The following is a 19410-nucleotide window of genomic DNA, read 5'->3' as shown; positions in this document are numbered from 1 at the left end:
ATATGGTTTTTTAGCAACTCCCCGTTCTGGTTCATAAAGTATTGAGGACCCCCTCTATGATGTCCATATGCATAGGGGTTGAATTTGTGACAACCCCTTTAATAAACCCGTCTATCGGCTTCCAAAAATTATATGAATTCCCTGTTGAGCTCCTAAATTATGTGAGGTATTTGTTGCAATTATGTTTGCACCGTCCTAACCTACCCTTGTCATTTCACTTACTCTGTATTTTCTGTTACACTGCCCATTGCACAGTCCAGAATTCCCACACGACTCCTTATCCGGGGGTCCCAGCATTCCACTTTACCCTGGGAAGAACAACAAGTAGAAGTAACATACTAGAAGGAAGCTATTTCGATCATACAAAATTTGAAGACAAAAGATACCACGTTATGCGACATTACCTCGACGGTGCCAGCAGCGAATAAATGGTGCGTAGGGTTGATGTCACAAGCGTTAATCTGTCTGCAAGAAAAGCCAGAATGATTGTATACATAGAATGTAAACATGACACAACCAGTCTGATACCGACTACGAGGTTTTGTGGGGAGAGCCCTGAGACTCATTCGGACTAGGAGTTATTTTATTTGTAATGCCCGTTTCTTCCTGCAAACCCAAGGAACGGCAATGGGTGCTGCATGTTCGCCCACCTTTGCCAATTTGTTCCTTGGGTGGTGGGAAGAGGAATTTATTTTCAGTGATCAGTTACAAACTTCTACTAACTGCATAACGACATGGCGTCGATATATTGACGATGTCGGGTTTATTTGGCGAGGGTCAGAATATGAGCTACTTCGCTTTGTGGATCGCTTGAATGATAACGAATTGAACATCAAGTTAACACTCAATTATAGTAAAGTCGAAATTCCCTTATTAGACATTAAAATTGGGATTAACCAAAAACGAGAAATAGAAACAGATCTATACAGGAAGAAGACGACTTCAAATAGCCTCTTGGATGCTAGAAGTGACCATCTTTGGAGGACAATAAAAAGGGATCCCGAAAGGAGAGTTCCTAAGGCTGAGAAGGAACTGCTCAACATTTGCGGCTTTCAAATTGGGTCCCAAAGATATCCCCAAAAAATTATTACAGACGACAGATTAAACACGCATAGAATCAAGCGTTACACACTGACCAGAATAAAACGATTAGTAACTAAAGAAAAAGTACTAGGAAATGATCAGAAGAAGATTCATCACAACTCTACATGAGAAGTGGATGAGATGAAGAAATCATCAACACACCTAAAGCGATACTTAGACCCTACAGCCTCCATTGGCTATAGGAAGAGCAACACAACTGGCCCAGCACAGTCAAAAGTCATTTTTCTAGAGATCCTATCAACAAGAAAACAGAAATATCAAGGATTCTTTCCGTGTGGGATGTGCACGGCCTGTCAAGCCCTTATTAAAAAGAAGGGATCGGACAGCACAGGGAAGTACCACAATATTAAAGAGCATCTCCTGCTCCACTGGAGGGGTGATCTGCATCTAACAATGTAAGTGTGATCAATTTTACATTGAGTGTCCATTGCTTGAATCGGTACCACGAGACTCCGTGAACCAACATGCCTAATATTGAGTGAGCCGATTTCCCTTTGTACCTTTACAATTGCTTAGGATTACATTCGGATGGGGTTGACAATACTTCCCCTCTCCATATGTATATATTTCTAATTAATTCACTTTATTATTGTAAGTTAAAATAAAAATTACATAAATATATCAATAAAAAATAATGACGTTAGATCATTATACTATACAATGTTAAAACCGAAGAGAATGTAAAGTGCAAAAGCCGTCAGTTGAGCCTTGTTGTAGGCCTGGGTATAAATGTATGTATCAAGCAGTCCCATTATGAACAAAATAAAAAGATAAACAAACAATAAAAACTACATATTGAGAATGAATATTCTTGGTATTAAGGCCTCATGCACACGACCGTATCCATGTGCACGTCCGTAATTTTCGGGCCGGCCGGCAGCAAAGTGTCACCCGCGAGCCGCCCACAAATAGCGGGCCGTGCGCATGGCCATGTCCATTATTTCCTATGAGCCTGGACCGCAGAAAACGGCCGTAATAAGACATGTCCGTTCTTTCTGCGGTCCGGGCTCCTGGACCATGCACGGACCGTGGAAACCACGGTCGTGTGCATGGGCTCATAGGAATGAATGGGGCCACAATTCTCCCGTGGATTTTCGGGCGTGTTCAGTCCATGATATATGGACCGTATGTCGGCAGCATTTCCCGGACTGAACACACTGCAGGGAGCCGGGCTCCTAGCATCATAGTTATGTACGACGCTAGGAGTCCCTGCCTCGCTGCAGGAGAACGGTCCCGTACTGTAATCATGTTTTTAGTATGGGACAGGAGTTCCGGAGAGGCAGTGACGCCGAGCGTCATAGACAACTATGATGTTAGGAGCCCGGCTCCCTGCAGTGTGTAGGGTCCAGGAAAAGAGGCCGACATGCAGTCCGTATATCACGGACCGAACATGCTTGTGTGAATCCGGTCTAATAGAACATAATTCCAAGATGCAAGTATTGGCAAAGGCGATTGCATACTCAATAGTATCTAAGAATTAAACTAATATAATATAGATCTGACTAACCAGTATCTGCATTGTAAATTTATTCTACTAAAAATCCGGTCTGTACCACTTGTTCTGATCAAGCATTGCTCTCCTCTAATTTCAATATTAACATTGGTTGATATTCACATTAAAAAGATTAGTGCTTCTTAACCTAGAATATTTGTATTTAACATATCCAGTTAACAAGGAGAGCAAGTCAATATTCAAAGTGGCTTTCCACTATGTTGCTAATCCATTTGTAATAGGTTTCAATGAAAAACATTTTTAATTCTATCTGAATTGTGATTGGCTCACAGAAAAGCCAATCAATTCCAGCCCTTAAAAGACTTCAGATACAGAGCGCTCCCGCCCCTAGAAGAAGCGGACGTCAGCGAAACGTACATCGGGACGAACCCGGCATCAGTTCAGGGATAGAACAATTGAGGGAGATACAATATTCTCCCCCAAGAGAGTGCCATCGCAGCCGCATGCCAGAGCGCTCAGTTTGGATCGCCGATTCACATGGTAGTAAATTCCATGTTGATGAATGTATTGGTGGGGAGCGCGTCCGTGGCTTAAGAAGTGCTTTGTATTCCTGCCAGCTTGCTACGTGGTCAGCTGGAACATAGTAGCAGCTCACATACTCAAAGTAAGGCCCCATGCACACGACCGTGCCCGGTATAGGAGCACGGCCCGTAAAACAAAAAACTGACATGCTCCATAATTCCCGGCACGGACACCCATCCATAGCAATACAGAAAGGTGTCCCATTTATTTGTTTCTGTAGCTACGATTGCTAGCTTTAGTAGCAGTCAAGGTGGTGAACGACGATAAATCTAATACCACACAAATAAATATTGAACACAATTAAGAATAGTAATAAGAAATAATAAATGGGATCGGATATTAATCTTTTTGGCGTTCGCTATTGAGGGACCCCGCTCACCATATTATCCCTGATAGACATCATTTGCCTTCTGATGCCGGTATACATTATAGAGATCTAGTGATCTAAGCAACGTTTGCCCTGTTTTTCTCTTATCCCCATCCCCTTTTCCTATTATTTACAAGCTACGAGGTTCTGCAGTGTGTACAGGAACATATGAATTGCTATGTTGTAGTCTAGCGCCACCTAGTGGCTGTCAGCATTTATCAATAATACTTACGAAGCTTCAGTCTGAAGAGAATTCAGGTAGCGTCCTTGATCTAAATTTAACCGGTAGACCTCAGAGCTGGAAGAGTAAGGAAAAAAAACCATTAGTGCTGCTTAACGGTTAACTGCGCACCAATAAAGATTGTGATGGTGGTAGGCCTGGGTGATTTTGACAAAAAATAAAATCTAGATATTTTTCAAGCTCATGGGCCATTTTCGATTTAAATCTCAATTTTCTTATTACGGCTAAATAAACTGAAAAAATACCAAGAGATCATTTAATAAATTATTTTCTTGCTACACCCCCATATATTGCCACAGTGCCCATGTAGATAGCACCACTGTAGCTCCCTCTTGGTGCAGAATCCCTGAACAGAGCATTGCCGACGGAAAACATAAAATTAGCCATTTGCGGGATATCCTGGCCCCATCTTACTAACAGCCCCTCTGTTTATTGCACTTTGCCTAGAGATCCGGCCACCGCTGATTTCCCTTAGTGGTGGCCGCGCTTGCACAATGATATCCTCTCCGTCCATAGGAGAGGATGTCAGTGTTGTCGTGAACGCGCATTATCGGCCCACATGCTTTAGACGCCGGCCCGGCCACCTCTCGGGTGGATGCATCAGTGGTTGGCTCCAGTTGTTGGAGTGGTTACAGGTATTCACAGTTGGGAGAGGGGGGGGGGGGGCTTTGGTGCCGTGAGAGGTGTGTAGATTGGGACGATAGTTCTCCCGATGCTGCTAGAACTAGATCATCAAGCAACGTCGGGAGCGCGCACAGTGCAGAGCGGCTTGATTGACTGAGCCGCTCCCGCCCCCTTTTATAAAAGATAACCAGCACTAGCTGAGTTATCAACTTGGGAAAAAAGTTTAGGGAAGGAATTTTTTTTAAAATGTTAACATTAGACTTAGAATTTTATTTAGGTTTGTAGAAAAAGGCAGATCAGTTGATAAGTGGGAACTAGGAGGGGTTATAGGTCTCCATGTCACAGATTACCTTGCGCCCACAAAATACAGGTCACAGGACGGGTAGTGATAGGAGAAATCTCGGCCAAACTTTGGTATCCTTAGTTTGTAATAGAAGCCATGCTGTGAATGGAGCTCCACGTATCGGTCACTATGGAGGAAGATAATCTGCAACAGAAAAGACGAGTGATTAAAGGCTTCCTCTTATCAGCAGGGGTGATCTTTACTGAGAATGAGGTTAAGTGACCCGAGTCTACAAATGATGCCAAAGGGATTTATACGAAGGACTGCAGCCCCCACTAGTCTCATCAATCCCTGCTGACGACTGCAAACAAGGGATCAGCAGGGACCAAGAAGACCAGCGGCTGGGCACTAGGAGAGAAGCGGTGCCCCACAATACCTAGAATATACAGCACTATTTCTGACCCAGATAACAAAACTCAACTCCTTTCTCGCGATTGCAGTGGTGTTGCAGTTCTCTGGTCGGGATAGTCACTCAGTAGGGAAAAATGCTGAAGGTGCCATGGCCCCTTCATTTTAAGTAATGTGGGTGAACCCGGCCTAAAAGATTTCCCCAGTTTGACCCCCACCTTCACAAATTCAGTTTGGGTGCAGCCACACGTGGCGTATTTGCCTTGTATTTCCAATGGGAGAAATATCCCGCAGCGCTAATAATTGAGAAATCTGCAGCGGAATATTTTTCCCATTGGATTACAATGTAATGTTTTCCGCTGTGGAAATAAAAGGCAAATACTGACTCAGCTTTTCTCTGGCACCGGTGCTCGTATGTGGGTTATTGCTAATAAGAGTAGGACACCCCTTTATATGGAGGCTGTGAATAGGGTCCAACCACGATTGCCGGTCATCCTTAGTGGTTGTTACAATCCCAGTAAACAGTTTCCTAGTAAATCTTAATACATGACTGGACGAGGGCACTGGCAGAATTGTTGCCGGAAATTCTCTATCTGAATGGGTTTGTTTCTGCAGCAGGTGCCTGGATTTTTTTACAAACCCCATTCAGATGTATCTCGCAGAAATTCCTGCAACAAATCTGCCGTGTGCGAATATACCTTAATTTCATGGTACATCATTGAATGATAGACTCCTATGTGGTATCATACCTTGGAATAGTCCTCTGATAAGATGTCAAATTTAACCACTGGAAAGAAAAAAAAAATCAGACAGTAAGAAATCAGATTTACAGAGAGAGTAATAAGCAGTGGACTCTCTTAATACCAAGTATTGGAACAGCGTAGATTTAATCTACATGAAGTCAAGCAGCTTTGTAAATACATAACTTATCTAGTCCTGTCACGGAGTTACAGCCGGTATTATACTCCAGAGCTGCAATCACAATTCTGCTAGTTGTTATTAGAACCAGCTGATTCTTTGTGGACAAATACTCCCATCATTCATTTCTTATAAGGAATGAAATGCTCGGCACTGCATTCTAGTAGAGGTCGTTTTTCCTACACGAGAGGACTGTACAGTGCCAGGTCTAAAAACGACACTTTCCAGAATGCAAATCAGAGTAGGGCTCTGTGCAGACACTGTACAAGGAGAAAAACCTGAAACCTGAAGAATTGTGAACGTGGCTGTGGAGAAAGGCCATAAAACATAATGTAGTTCAGTACAAGATAAGTAAAGCAGTGGATCTTAAAGGCTACTCCACTTTGGAGTGTCTATGCTTTAGGCCTCGTTCAGACAGGTATAATGTATCCATGTTTAACAATCCGTTTTCTGTTGGGAGATGAGAGGGTCTTCCACACGAAGTATGGACGTTTAAGTACACAGCGTTTCCGACCAAAAACCCAAAGGAAGTTCCACAAAAACAAACAAAAAACTCAAGTAAATTAAAACGTACCCACCAGGTGTCATAGCGACGCGTCCCCCAGGTCTCCGTGCAGCCCGGCCCCATGGGATGACGCCACAGCCCATGTAACCGCTGCAGTAGTCACATGGGATGAAACAAACCCAGAAGGCCGGCCTGCACTCATAGCAACAAGTTCTGCTCTGACAACGCACAGGGGGCAAGTATTTGGTTGTGTTTTTTTTTTTTTTAATTAAAATGCTCTGGAACCGCAGCTACACCATGTGAATCCACAGCATAAATCGACATGCTGTGAATTTAAAAAATCCGCACTGAAGGTCAATTCATGAACGTTTTCACTGCAGATTTTTTTCTGCTCTGCGTGGATGAGATTTGTTCAAATCTCATCCACTTTGCTGCTACTGTAAACGCTGCAGAATTTCCGCACAGAATTAAATTGCAGAAAATCTGCAGTGTTTACGCTACGTTGGGAACCCAGACTTAAGGCTGCGCTATTGTTTCCAGTAAAACCTCCGCAACCCGACAGAAACCCCACTGAATCTATTAAATTTAATAGGTTCCGTTGTCCACCGGTGGCGTCCGTCATGCGGCGCTTCTGGTTTTTCCAATGTTCTGCTCCTCTGACAGAGCAAACCAACAGAAAGCCAAAATGCAAGTATGAACGAGGCCTAATCCGGTTTCTGATAAGACCGTGGAGAAAAACCGAGGGACACGGAGTTAGTGCAGATTTTTTGGTCAGGAGAAACCCCAAAAAATTATTTATACATGGTTGTTCCTGCAGTCCAATTAAGCGTCTGGACACAACCAGATGTGTATTGGATGTTCACGAATGGACCTTAAAAAGGCTCTGTCACCAGATTAAAAATGCGCCATCTCCTACATCATTTTATCGGCGCTGGAATGTAGTTAACAGCAGTGTTTTTTTATTTTGAGAAAATCTTTTTTCAGCAAGTTATGACCTTTATTTATGCAAATTAGTTTCTTAATGCCCAACTGGGCATTTTTTAACTTTTAACCAAGTGGGCGTATTACAAAGAGGTGTATGACGCTGACCAATCAGCATCATACACTTCTCTCCATTACACCCAAGCTTGGTTTACTGAGAAGCGTGATCTCTCGAGACCACACAGTGACGTCACTTCCGCCCACAGGTCCTTCATCCCTGCGTCTGAACATAGATAGTCTCCAGGCGTATGAGAAGTTCCAGTCGTCGGATCTGTAGCAGTAGCGGAGGAGGAGGCAGCATCACACAGTGCAGGTAAGCATATAGAACTCCCTAGAGACGAAGGACCTGTGGGCGGAAGTGACGTCACACGAGAGCACGCTGTTCAGTGAAACAAGCTTGGGTGTAATGGAGAGAAGTGTATGATGCTGATTGGTCAGCGTCATACACCTCTTTGTAATACGCCTACTTGGTTAAAAGTTAAAAAACGCCTACTTGGGCATTAAGAAACAAATTTGCATAAATGTAATAAAGGTCATAACTTGCTGAAAAAAAATTGTTTCTCAAAATAAAAAACACTGCTGTTAACTACATTCCAGCGCCGATAAAATGATGTAGGAGACAGGGCATTTTTAATCTGGTGACAGAGCCTCTTTAAAGAGACCCTGTCACCAGATTATAAGTGCCCTATGTCCTACATAATCTGATTGGCGCTGTAATGTAGAGAACAGCAGTGGTTTATATTTTGAAAAACGATCTTTTTTGAGCAAGTTATGAGCAATTTTAGATTTAGTTTCTTAATGCCCAACTGGGTGTGTTTTTACTTTTGACCAAGTGGGTGTTGTAAAGAAGTGTATGAGGCCGACCAATCAGTGACCAATCAGTGTCATCCACTTCTCATTGTTCCAGCCCAGCATGATACACAGCACAGTGAGATTGTGCAGTGAAAGAAGCTGGGCTGGAACAATGAGAAGTGGATGACACTGATTGGTCACTGATTGGTCGGCCTCATACACTTCTTTACAACACCCACTTGGTCAAAAGTAAAAACACGCCCAGTTGGGCATTAAGAAACTAAATCTAAAATTGCTCATAACTTGCTCAAAAAAGATCGTTTTTCAAAATAAAAACCACTGCTGTTCTCTACATTACAGCGCCAATCAGATTATGTAGGAGACAGGGCACTTATAATGTGGTGACAGGGTCTCTTTAAGCTATGCGGACATCGAAGCCATGTCACAGCTGTCAGTCTGTGGCACCTCCATGTAAGGGTGTATTCACATCATGCAGAATGGTGTGGCCACGCCACGGCTGAACAGCGTCAAAACCGCATGCAAATACATACGGCTTTCCTAACTAAGACAACTGGGCAATTAAATCTGAAAAAAAAAACAAAAAAAAACCCACGAAATTCAGCGCAGATAACCGACATCTTGCACATTTCAGTTCTCCATCGTTTCAGCGTCTTCCGGACACAGATACAGTTGAATCCTATAGTAGAGCAGGGAGCCATCAGTTCCCTGCTCTACTACTTACTGAGTAACGCGGGCACTCGCGACTCGGCAGACAGGCGGCATGACGTCCCTGCCTAGCCGTGAGTGGCTCAGCACACACATTTTCAGAATCCGCTGGACTTCTGCCATATACCGGCATTTCAGGCAACCTATTGATCCAGTGTCCTCAACGCCCACCCCATTTACTTCTTGTTTAGCCTCAATGCCCATGCGCAATGGTGAGTTACAGTGCCGGTCCCAACTGTTTACGCGGATGGTGGGTGTCCTATACAGGTTTGGTGGGGTAATATATAGGGATGATGGGGGTTGGGTTTTTTTTTTACACATTTTATTAGTTCCCCTAGGGGACTTGAACCAGTGAACATTAGATTGCTGGTACAATATACTGCAACACATAGACGAGTTACAGAAACAGCGTATCTCAGTGAGCTATGCTGTTTCCGTAACTCTCATAGTAGTAAATGGCTGTTACAGAAGCAGCATAGCATGCTACGCGGTTTCCGTATCTACTATTCAGTTCTATGGGAGTTACGGAAACAGTGTAGCACAGCGATTTACGCTGTTTCTGTAACTCAACCATGTACGATGTTTTCGTAGCTACCAAGTTCCAGAAACAGCGTAGCTCGCGGTGCTACGCTGTCTCCGTAACTCCCGACCACCTAACCAGGAAGTGGCCGGGAGTCAGCGGAGCCGAGAAAGCTAGAACGGGGTTTAGGGGCCTCGTTCTAGAGATAGGTGCGGTTCCCAGAGGTGGGACACGAATCTAACATTTATGACATATTCTGTGGATATGTCATAAATGTCCTTCATGTGAAGACCCTTATAAATGCTGCAGTCGCTATTGACAGCGGCATTTAACTAAACGGCCAGGAACAGCGCCATCGCTGTTCCTGGCCGTTAGAGCAGCGCGTCAGCTGTAAAACACAGTTTACACCTGCAGTGTATGGAGCGGGCTCAGCACGTGAGCCCACTCCAAAGATCCCCTCCCCATGATGTGCCGGAACATCATGGGTTGTTAAGGGATTAAGTAAGAAGCGGTCAGGGGGCCGGGTCCCATGACTGCTGACTAGAAGACGCAGGGACTTTTTAGCAAAGTTTATTCTTGCTAAAAACTGCATCTTATAGTCCGAAAAATACAGTATATATTAATTCAATGGTGTGGTACGCAAAAAGGGTGTGGCCTAAACAGTTTATTAATCGTAATCGAGGTTACATGTTCAATTAATCGGGATTTTGGTCATAATCGCCCGGCCTAGTTACTATTGAATTCAGTGGACAGTGTATATAATGCACATGTGCTGGGTCCATAGCTAGACAGACCCTCTATAGCTCCGAGTAACATTTTACCTTCAGAATCCAAGCACCTCTCAAACTTCAGAGACAGCTGGTAAGTGTCATAACAGCGGACACGAGGCTTGTACGTTCCTAAAAAAGACAAACAGTAAGGTCACCTGTCACCAAACTATTCCTGACATATGAATAAATATTTCCCACGGTATTCATTTTTTCTGTGGGAAAATAAGTTCATATCGTGGGAAACATACATTGGCGTGGTTCTACACGCTAAAGACCAAGAACATTTTTGAAGCCTAAGGCCATGTTCACACAGAGTTGTTTTTCCGTCAGGAATTTTGAGGCAGACTTTGACCTGCCTTCGCACACTTTGCCGCGTTTTTTGGCCACGACCATTGAGCGTCGCAGACAAAAAACACAGTGAATACCGCTTTCTCTGCCTCCCATTGATGTCAATGGAAGGTCAGAGGCAGAAACACCTGAAGAAAGGCCATTACACTTTTTCCCCCCCGAGAGCGTTTTTTTCCCACTTGCGAGGAAAAAAAAACAAAAACACCTCCACCTCCCATTGAAATCAATGGTAGGGGATTTCGGGCAGCTTTTGACAGCGGTTTCCGCGTAAAGAAACGCGCCAAAAAACTGTTAACTAGACCTAAAAGTGGAATCAATTATTTTGGTACATTCATATAAGGCCTAGTTCACACAGTGTTTTCTAGCGCTGTTTTTGACACAAACCGCATCAAAGAACGGACAAGAAAAAAAAAAAAAAAAAAAAAAAAATCTATTGATTTCATGATTTTGTGGCCAGTCATTTCCACCGACCATGTAATACATGTTTGTGTCAAGACCACCAGAGTGGGAGCCCTCCTTTTACAGTGGTCCTCCGCTCAGAGAGCTTTCCAAGTGGCAGGTCCAACACCCGGCAGTCCCCCCGAGGTTCAACTCTGCACATACCCACTGAATGCCAGGCACAGCAAGCAGAGATACACTGCTCACCATGGGGTAGGGGCTTTGTTTTCCCTCCTGCAAACGATTTTGCAACACACACATGCCCAGCACTGTCCGTGCCCACACTTACCAGTTGCCATAATGTACTGCCCATCTTTGGAGACCCTGATGTTGGTGCTAACTGTGGGCATGTCAAAGTCCTGGATGAGCTCGATCCTCCTTCTAACATCTGAGAAAATAATTTGTGTTACTTCATCTGCGATAGATCTGGTTATATTCACATCGGTAGAAAGTGGTCACCACATGTTACTCTAAGAGTATGTTCACACAGGGTAGATAAGCTACGTAAAGATACACATCGTATCCGCCCGGGAATTCCGTAAGAAAAAACGCACCAAAATGTGGTGCCCTTATTCGGACGCAAAGTCCTCTGCAGAAGCCATGGCGACGTGTCCCTCTGACGTCCTGCAGCCCTACCTCCTGGGATGACGTTCCACCCCGTGTGACCGCTGCAGCTTGTGATTGGCTGCAGCAGTCACATGGGATGAAACGTCATCCCTGGATGCAGGAGCAGAGAGATCTGGGTAAGTATAAGATTTTTTTTTCTTTTCTGAGTTGCGATTTTTATAGCGAATTGCAGATTTTCTGCCGTAAAAACCGCAACATCTATTTTTAGTTGCGGGTTTTACCTCCTAATTTAATTCAATGGGGAAAACCCGAAACAGAAAAGCAGCGATTCTGCCGCATAAATTGACATGCTGCGGATTAAAATTAAAACCGTTGTGGAAAATGGCAGTATTAATGCTACGTATGAGGGCCTTATAATACATACCGACATCTTTTTTCTGCAGCGCCCTCCTCTTTCGATCAGAAAGCCACTGAAATAGAGGAAGGGGAATTCACGGGTTACCAATAATATTTCAACAATTACTAGAAGGGCTTAAAGAGTAAACGTCTTTCAAGAAACTTCTGAAATGTCCTAAGTTTTGATTGGTTGTTGTCCGGGAGTCGAGAACCCCCACCAATCACTAAAACGAATGGGCAGAAGCGATCACCCGAGTGTTTTGCCTCTTTGTCGCCGATCGGCAAACCTAGTATTCTTGATCACATGCCCATGTGAGCGCGTCTTCAGGCAAACTAGGATTGGGTGATCGTTTCTGCCCATTTTAGCAATCGGTATGGGTCTCAGCATCCGGAGCCCAACCGATCAAACTCCTGATGTGTCACTAGAACATGTCAGAAGTGTGCGAAGACCACATATACGCTCTAAAGGGATTATCCGAAAAATTTGTTTAAAAGGGATTGCCTTATCAGGACTATTAGGCCATGGATGTCATAGAGGGGGCGCACGCTTGAGACCATCCCTCCAGTACATCTAAAACAGTACATCTAAAACCAAGTGTAACCGTTCAGCCAATCACCACTGAGCTTCAGGCATCAATGCAAAACACGTAATTACGGGAACACGGAAGAAGTTTCATTAAAGCGTCGCCATCATCTTAGGCATATCCAAGCTGCTTGTTCGCCTCTTTCCATAAGTGCCATAGACCTCAGGAGAGAGCGCGAACCGCTCCAACAATATCAGTGATGAATGGCGGTCCCAGAGATGGAACTTGTATCTGGCAGGAATACTCGGTGGATATGTCATAAACACCCAAGATGGGAATACCAATTTGATCGGACTCTGGCAAGGAGCTGGTACTTATGGGTGGTATTGTGCTTGGCACGTAAACCCAGCGCAATGTCTGCATGGAGTTTTTATAATCCCTGGAATACAATTATAGTACAGCGCAGTGTACACTGACACACTGCAGCGCTCACCTCCGGCAGGGACTTCCCGCAGCTCAGGTTATAGATCTTCACGTCGTTCACATTAGACACCTGCATAGTTGTAGCGGACGGAGACTACCGTCACCACATCACTACACGCCGAGCGGCTGCCTGCTGCCGAGACGGATACTCACTAGGCCACATGGAGAGGAAGCAGGAAGCTGAAGAGGCATTGGTTGGCGACGCCATCTTGTGGCTGGCGGGCTGTGAGTCCGCGCACAGAAATGACGTAATGAGTCAACAATACTGATGGGCAGAATTTTTATTCAAAGAGCGCCATGTTGTGGTTGTCCGCTCTGCGAGGACGTGAGGAACAAATAGGCAAATGTGTGACTCAAAGCGTCATGTTGTGGTTGGCATCTGTGGATCACATTATCTTATTTATATAGCTGATTGATTATTTTTTTTTCCTGTTGTGAACTCTTTTAGTTCTATCAATGACTTTATCATTTTCCAGCTTCATTACATTTTTATTATGGATGTGAGTTTCAACAAATACCTTAGTCAGCTGCTTGAGTTACCTATAAATTAAAGGGTAGTTCCAGTCTGAGCATATTTATACATGGATGCAATCTGCTTTCATGCAGAAATATGGCAGCAAGGTTCATATAAAAAAAAAATGTCAGATGCTTAGTGACTTCATAACAGTTTCTGGCACAGTCCACCAATAACAGTATCAGTCCCAGTGTACCCATAACTATGACAGACACAGAGCCAATCACAGTACACCCATAATAGAGTCAGCCATAGTGCCCACCTATGAGTCAACCTGGCCAATTCTGGAAAAAGGGGAAACCCTCCAGACTCCCGGTAGAGCAGGCAAATTTCCCAGGTGTCCCACGTCCTCTGAAAAGTAACCATTACACCTATATTCTGATTTTTCCAGCACAGCGACACTCAGGGATATCCATTCACTTGAACTTCTATTGGTCAATGGGGGGGGGGGGGCAGGGTGTTTTCGGCTTAAAGGGGTTATCTATTGTCTCCAAATAAATGTTATTCTTTTGGATAATTAAAAGTTCTAACATTTTCCAATATACTTTCTGTATTAAGTCCTCACGTTTTTCAAGATCTCTGCTTGTTGTCATTCAGTAGGAACATTCATTGTTTACTTTCAGTGGATAAAATTCTGTTCATGGTCATGTGATGGACACACAGGTGCGGGAAGCGTTAGAAGGCACAGCTCTGATACACAAACTGTAATGGTAACAATCCCAGTACCAATGAATGTTCTTACTGAATGACAACAAGCAGAGATCTTGGAAACCATGAGGAATTATAACAGAAAGTATATTGGAAAATTATATAGCTTTTAATTATAAAAAAAAGAACATGACTTTGTAAAAAAAAAAAATGGACAACCCCTTTAAGCTGGAACCCCCTGCCTCCCCTTCTAATTAATTGAAATCAGACTACTCCTTCAACAATTACCACTGGTACTGTATTCTGTCATATCTATATGATATGTCTCTATGTCACAATAAGAACTTCCGTTGAGTCCCTTCCCCCCCAACAAAAGTCCTGATAGCTGCAGTGACTGTGTATACTATATACACTATAACACAATCAGTATACAAAGAATAATGTGTACAGTGTATACTGTCTAAATTCCAGTATTCACTAGATCTAGCAAAAAAAACACATACACGGCAGGTTTACACAACGATATCCGCTGGTTACTTATTTTTATTATTTATTGCCTGTTTCTTATTGAGCACCAACATATTCTGCAGCGCAGGCCAGAGATTGTCCTCACATCAGTCCCTGACCACAAAGAGGTTCACAGTACGTAGTTATATATAATGGGTCAAAAAGGACCTCACTCCACCATGTTCACTCTTTTATGCCTACACACCCCCAGGTGATCAAGAGGATTGCAAAAAAACACCCTTGAATAGGAAAGACCAATTTGCCATAAACTGGAAAGAATTCCTTCCTGATCCCTACTGGAAATCGGACAGATCCCTGAACACTCTTCATTAATATTAGTATCTCTGACTATTGTGTTTTTCAAGGAAGATGTCGCAAAAAAAGACATAAACACATTTAAAAGGGGTTATCGCGTTTTGGAAAAACATTTTCAAATACCCTATCAGGTAACTATGAGTTACTAGTATGGAGTTCCCAAATTAGGACCCTCAGCTATTTGCCGGAGAGGAGAGCGGCTACAAAGAACCTGTCTTGCTCTGTTCTGGAAACGAGTTCAGGATAACATAATCTGTGCTCCATGAGAAGCATGGGACTTCCTGGGTCTGTGCCCGGCTTGTGTGTCCGGAAGCTCCATAGAAATGAATGCGCTTGTGTCCATGCGTGACCGGCGCTCCATTCATTTCCATAGCGCTTCCGGACACACAAGCTGGACACAGAACATCCGGAAGTCCGGAAGACAGTAGCACCCAGGGTTGTCTCTCCAACCAATCCCAGGCATTGGGGTTTCTTAGGCCTCTGGGGACACAGACGCACGACAAGGCCGCAGTACAGACAAACAAAGTCCAGAGGTGCGCCTGCGCTGTTTTTCTTGATCTGACAATTTAAGCCGATCCACTTGCGACAGAACCTCGGGCGCAGCAGCAGGACAAGGCAAGGGGGGTTGCTGGAAGTTGGACACCAGTCTAGGAAGCCATTTTTCCTGAAGAATCTCTCGGGATCTCTCTCTGAGCCTTATGTCCACACGGGTAGCCCGTAGAATCAGATCCTCCAGGGCAGCTGGGAGGTCTCGAGCAGCCAGTTCGTCTTTGATCTCAGGCGATAGGCCATGACAGAAGGATGCTACCAAGGCCTCATTGTACCAGGACAATTATCCTGCCAGAGTCCGGAACTGGATGGTGTATTCGCCCACGGAGGCGTCCTCCTGACGCAGGTTAAGGATAGCAGTGGCTGCCGATGAGACTCGTCCAGGCCCCTCAAATACAGAACGGAACAACCGCACAAACCCCTGGAAGTCTCTGGTCTCAGGTCCCTGTTGTTCCCAGATTGGATTCGCCCACGCCAGGGCCTTGCTGGTGAGTAGGGATATAATGAAGGCGATCCTGGCTCCGTCCGAAGGAAATGCTCGGGCGTGCAGAGTGAAGTGGATTTGGCATTGGTTCAGGAACCCCCTGTACGAACTTGCGTCTCCATGAAACTGAAGTGGCAATGGCAGCGAGAACCGAGAGTCCGAACTGGAGCTGCCATGAGGTATAGCAGGAGGGTCGATCGGAGGAGCTTGACTTGGAGTGGTGACGGAAGTAACTAGCGCACCAAGATGCTGTGCCATGGAGTCTACTGCCACAATGAGTTGATCCTGTCGTGCTTGCAGATCCTGCAGGCCCGCCTGCATGGCTTGGGAGGATGACAGGCTCTTGACTTGGCCAGCGGGGTCCATGGCCTGAGCGTACTGTCACAGCGCAGGGTGTGGACCCACTGGGTCGTACCGCGTAGCGGGGTAGCAGCTGGCCAACAAAGTACAAAACAATGTCTATAGTTCTGAATGGGTACCTGAGGCAATGTAGACAGTGGCAGGAGCACGACTTGACTTTCACAGCAGGTGACGCCGCGGATGTAGCGGGAAGACACGACTTGACTTTCACAGCAGGTAACGCCTCGGATGCAGCGGGAAGACACGACTTGACTTTCACAGCAGGTAACGATAGCACGGGACGCAGGGTACAGGCAGCAGGAACGGGTAACACTGGGAACTGGAAAACACTGGGAGACCTTTAGCAAGACAAACTAGGGTATACAACAACAACGCTCAGGCAAGGAACCAGTGGGCAGGACCCCTTATTATAGTCCAGCAGCCATTTGGGCTGATAATTGATGTTAGGCAGCTGGACGCGTACTGGCCCTTTAAAGCCATGCACGCGCGGGCGGGCGCGCCCTGCAGGACACAGTCCGAGGACCCGGAAGAGAGTGCCGGCGTCTCCCTGGATGGAATGAACGCCGAGAAGAGAGACGTCCATGGCCGGGATCGTCAAGAGGTAATTCAGAACGACGACCCCCAGCCATAGACGTAACAAATACATTGGATACATTGCAGATCACACCATTGTAGAAGCACCAACATATAATATTAGTAATAACAACAGTGCTATACCAAAAATTAAAAATACAGACATATCGTACAGTATACTATTACTTATAGTATCGCGAATCTATCCATATCTTCCAATTTTTCAAACTCTTACCCCGAGTAGAAGGATTTTGCAATAAGAGAGTCTCATGATGGCAATTAGCATTTATTCTATTAATTACTTTTGATAGAAGGGGTGATATATGAGATTTCCAGGATTTGGCTATGGACAACCTAGCCGCTATGAATATGTGATGTATCACTACTCGAAATACAGAAGAAATGTCCCCCAACCCAATATCAAGAACTGCCAATTCTGGCTTGTATGGAATATCTGTCCCAGTAAAATCTTTAATCAATTTATAAACATCTTCCCACAAAACTTTAATCGTCGAGCAATACCACCACATATGTGTAGTAGATCCAATAGATCCACAACCCCTCCAACAGATATTAGACTATCCAAAGAAAAAGTGAGCAAATCTAGATGGAGTCAAGTACCATCTAAGGTGAATTTTCCGCGTGAGTTCCACATGATTAATACATCTAGAATGACGCAGAATCCACCCCGAAGCCTTCACCCAATCCTCAGCTGAAAACTTCTCCCCCAACTCATTTTCCCACTTCAACACATTAGAAGACTTTCCTGCAACACTGCTATTCAGAAGAAGATCATAGCTGCAAGAGAGTCCTTTATCATACCCCTGCCACTGAAAAAGAAACTTATGGAATGACGACAGATAAAGAGGCCGAGCAGGTAGGAGATAAAGAACTTTTAGCAATTAAATTGGCCCTGGAGGAATGGAGACATTTGCTTGAGGGTGCACGGCATCCCATGATCATTTACACAGATCATAAGAACCTCCTATACTTACAGACTGCTCAACGCCTAAACTCTCGTCAAGCTCGGTGGGCATTATTCTTCTCCAGATTCGATTTTCAGTTTCACTACAGACCCGCTGGAAAGAATACCAAGGCTGACGCTTTATATCGCTGTTTTGACCCCACAGACCAAGAGCCCAGCCCACGGTTTATTATAGATCCTAAACGTATTGTGAACGCTGCTCCAGCTGAAGTGGTACACATTCCCAGAGGAAACACCTACGTACCCCCTAAACAAAGGGATTGTGTTCTTCGTTGGGGTCATGCCTCCAGGGTTTCTGGGCACCCTGGCATCAAAAAGACTCTCAATTTGATTGGCCGTCAGTACTGGTGGCCTTCCATGTCCCAAGACACTAAAGACTTTGTTTCTGCCTGCTCCACCTGCTCTCAGAATAAAGTCTCCCATTCAAGACCTGCTGGCCTTCTGCACCCTCTGCCCGTGCCTGACTCTTCCTGGTCGCACATTGCCATGGACTTCATCACCGATCTGCCTAGTTCTGCTGGGTGTACCGTGATCTGGGTTGTAGTGGATCGCTTTTCCAAGATGGCGCACTTTGTACCTCTCTCAGGACTTCCCTCATCTTCCCGACTGGCAACAGCTTATCAAGCACATCTTTCGCCTGCATGGTATTCCTAAGCATATTGTTTCTGACAGAGGAGTTCAGTTCACATCCAAGTTCTGGAGAACCTTGTGCAAACTGATGGAGGTCAAACTAGACTTCTCTTCCGCGTACCAACCTCAATCCAATGGTCAAGTAGAGCGGATAAACCAAATACTTGAAAGTTTCCTCAGGAATTTCGTGTCTCCGCGACAAGACGACTGGGCAGGTCTGCTTCCATGGGCCGAATTTGCCTACAACAACAATACTGGGGAATCTACCCGCTCTTCTCTCTTCTTCTTGGTGTATGGCCAGCACCCAGGAATTCCCCTACATGTCTCTGTGCCTTCGGAGGTTCCAGCTGCTAACACGATCCACCACGACTTTGTACGGATTTGGCAGAAGGCTAAGGACTCCATCCACAAAGCCGTAGCCAGGTTTAAGAGAGACACGGATAAAAGACGCAGGATACCGCCGAAGCTCCTTCCTGGGGATAAAGTCTGGCTGTCCACCCGGTACATACGTCTAAAGACCCCTTGTTACATTCTAGCTCCTCTGTTTCTGGATCCCTATGAAATAACAAAATAAATCAAATCAGTCTCTGAAAATCTCTAATTCCTTCCACATTTCTCTGCTGAAACCCACTATACTCATCCGTTTTTCAAAGAAAGCTCCTGTCCATCCGTCACCAGCGGCTGATGCCGAATTTGAAATTCAAGAAATCCTGGATGTCAAACGATCACGGGGGAGATTATGGTACCTAGTGGACTGGAAAGATTATGGTCCTGAGGAGAGATCATGGGAGCCCGTGGAGAATATCAATGCCCCA

At 44.9% G+C, this 19410-nt stretch overlaps 1 protein-coding gene across 2 annotated transcripts in view; it reads right to left on the bottom strand.

Annotated features, from left to right (window-relative positions):
- Window positions 1-13258, bottom strand: part of NOL10 (nucleolar protein 10) — a 52558-nt gene extending 39300 nt beyond the window's left edge. Inside the window, exons 1-9 of one of the 2 annotated variants that reach the window (XM_075863887.1) lie at window positions 13184-13258; window positions 12052-12097; window positions 11350-11448; window positions 10326-10403; window positions 5812-5849; window positions 4722-4858; window positions 3739-3804; window positions 405-465; window positions 223-308 (exon numbers count right to left, since the gene is read on the bottom strand). In XM_075863887.1, coding sequence (XP_075720002.1) covers window positions 223-308; window positions 405-465; window positions 3739-3804; window positions 4722-4858; window positions 5812-5849; window positions 10326-10403; window positions 11350-11448; window positions 12052-12097; window positions 13184-13222 — 650 coding nt within the window. In that variant the 5' untranslated portion in view covers window positions 13223-13258. The other variant, XM_075863886.1, reaches the window with a different exon arrangement.
- Between the last annotated feature and the right edge of the window lie 6152 nt (window positions 13259-19410).

The sequence above is a fragment of the Rhinoderma darwinii genome, chromosome 4, assembly GCF_050947455.1.
Source record: "Rhinoderma darwinii isolate aRhiDar2 chromosome 4, aRhiDar2.hap1, whole genome shotgun sequence".
Taxonomy (NCBI): Eukaryota; Metazoa; Chordata; class Amphibia; order Anura; family Rhinodermatidae; genus Rhinoderma; species Rhinoderma darwinii.
Note: the sequence above shows the minus strand (reverse complement) of the source record. Positions and strands in the feature narration are given on the sequence as shown.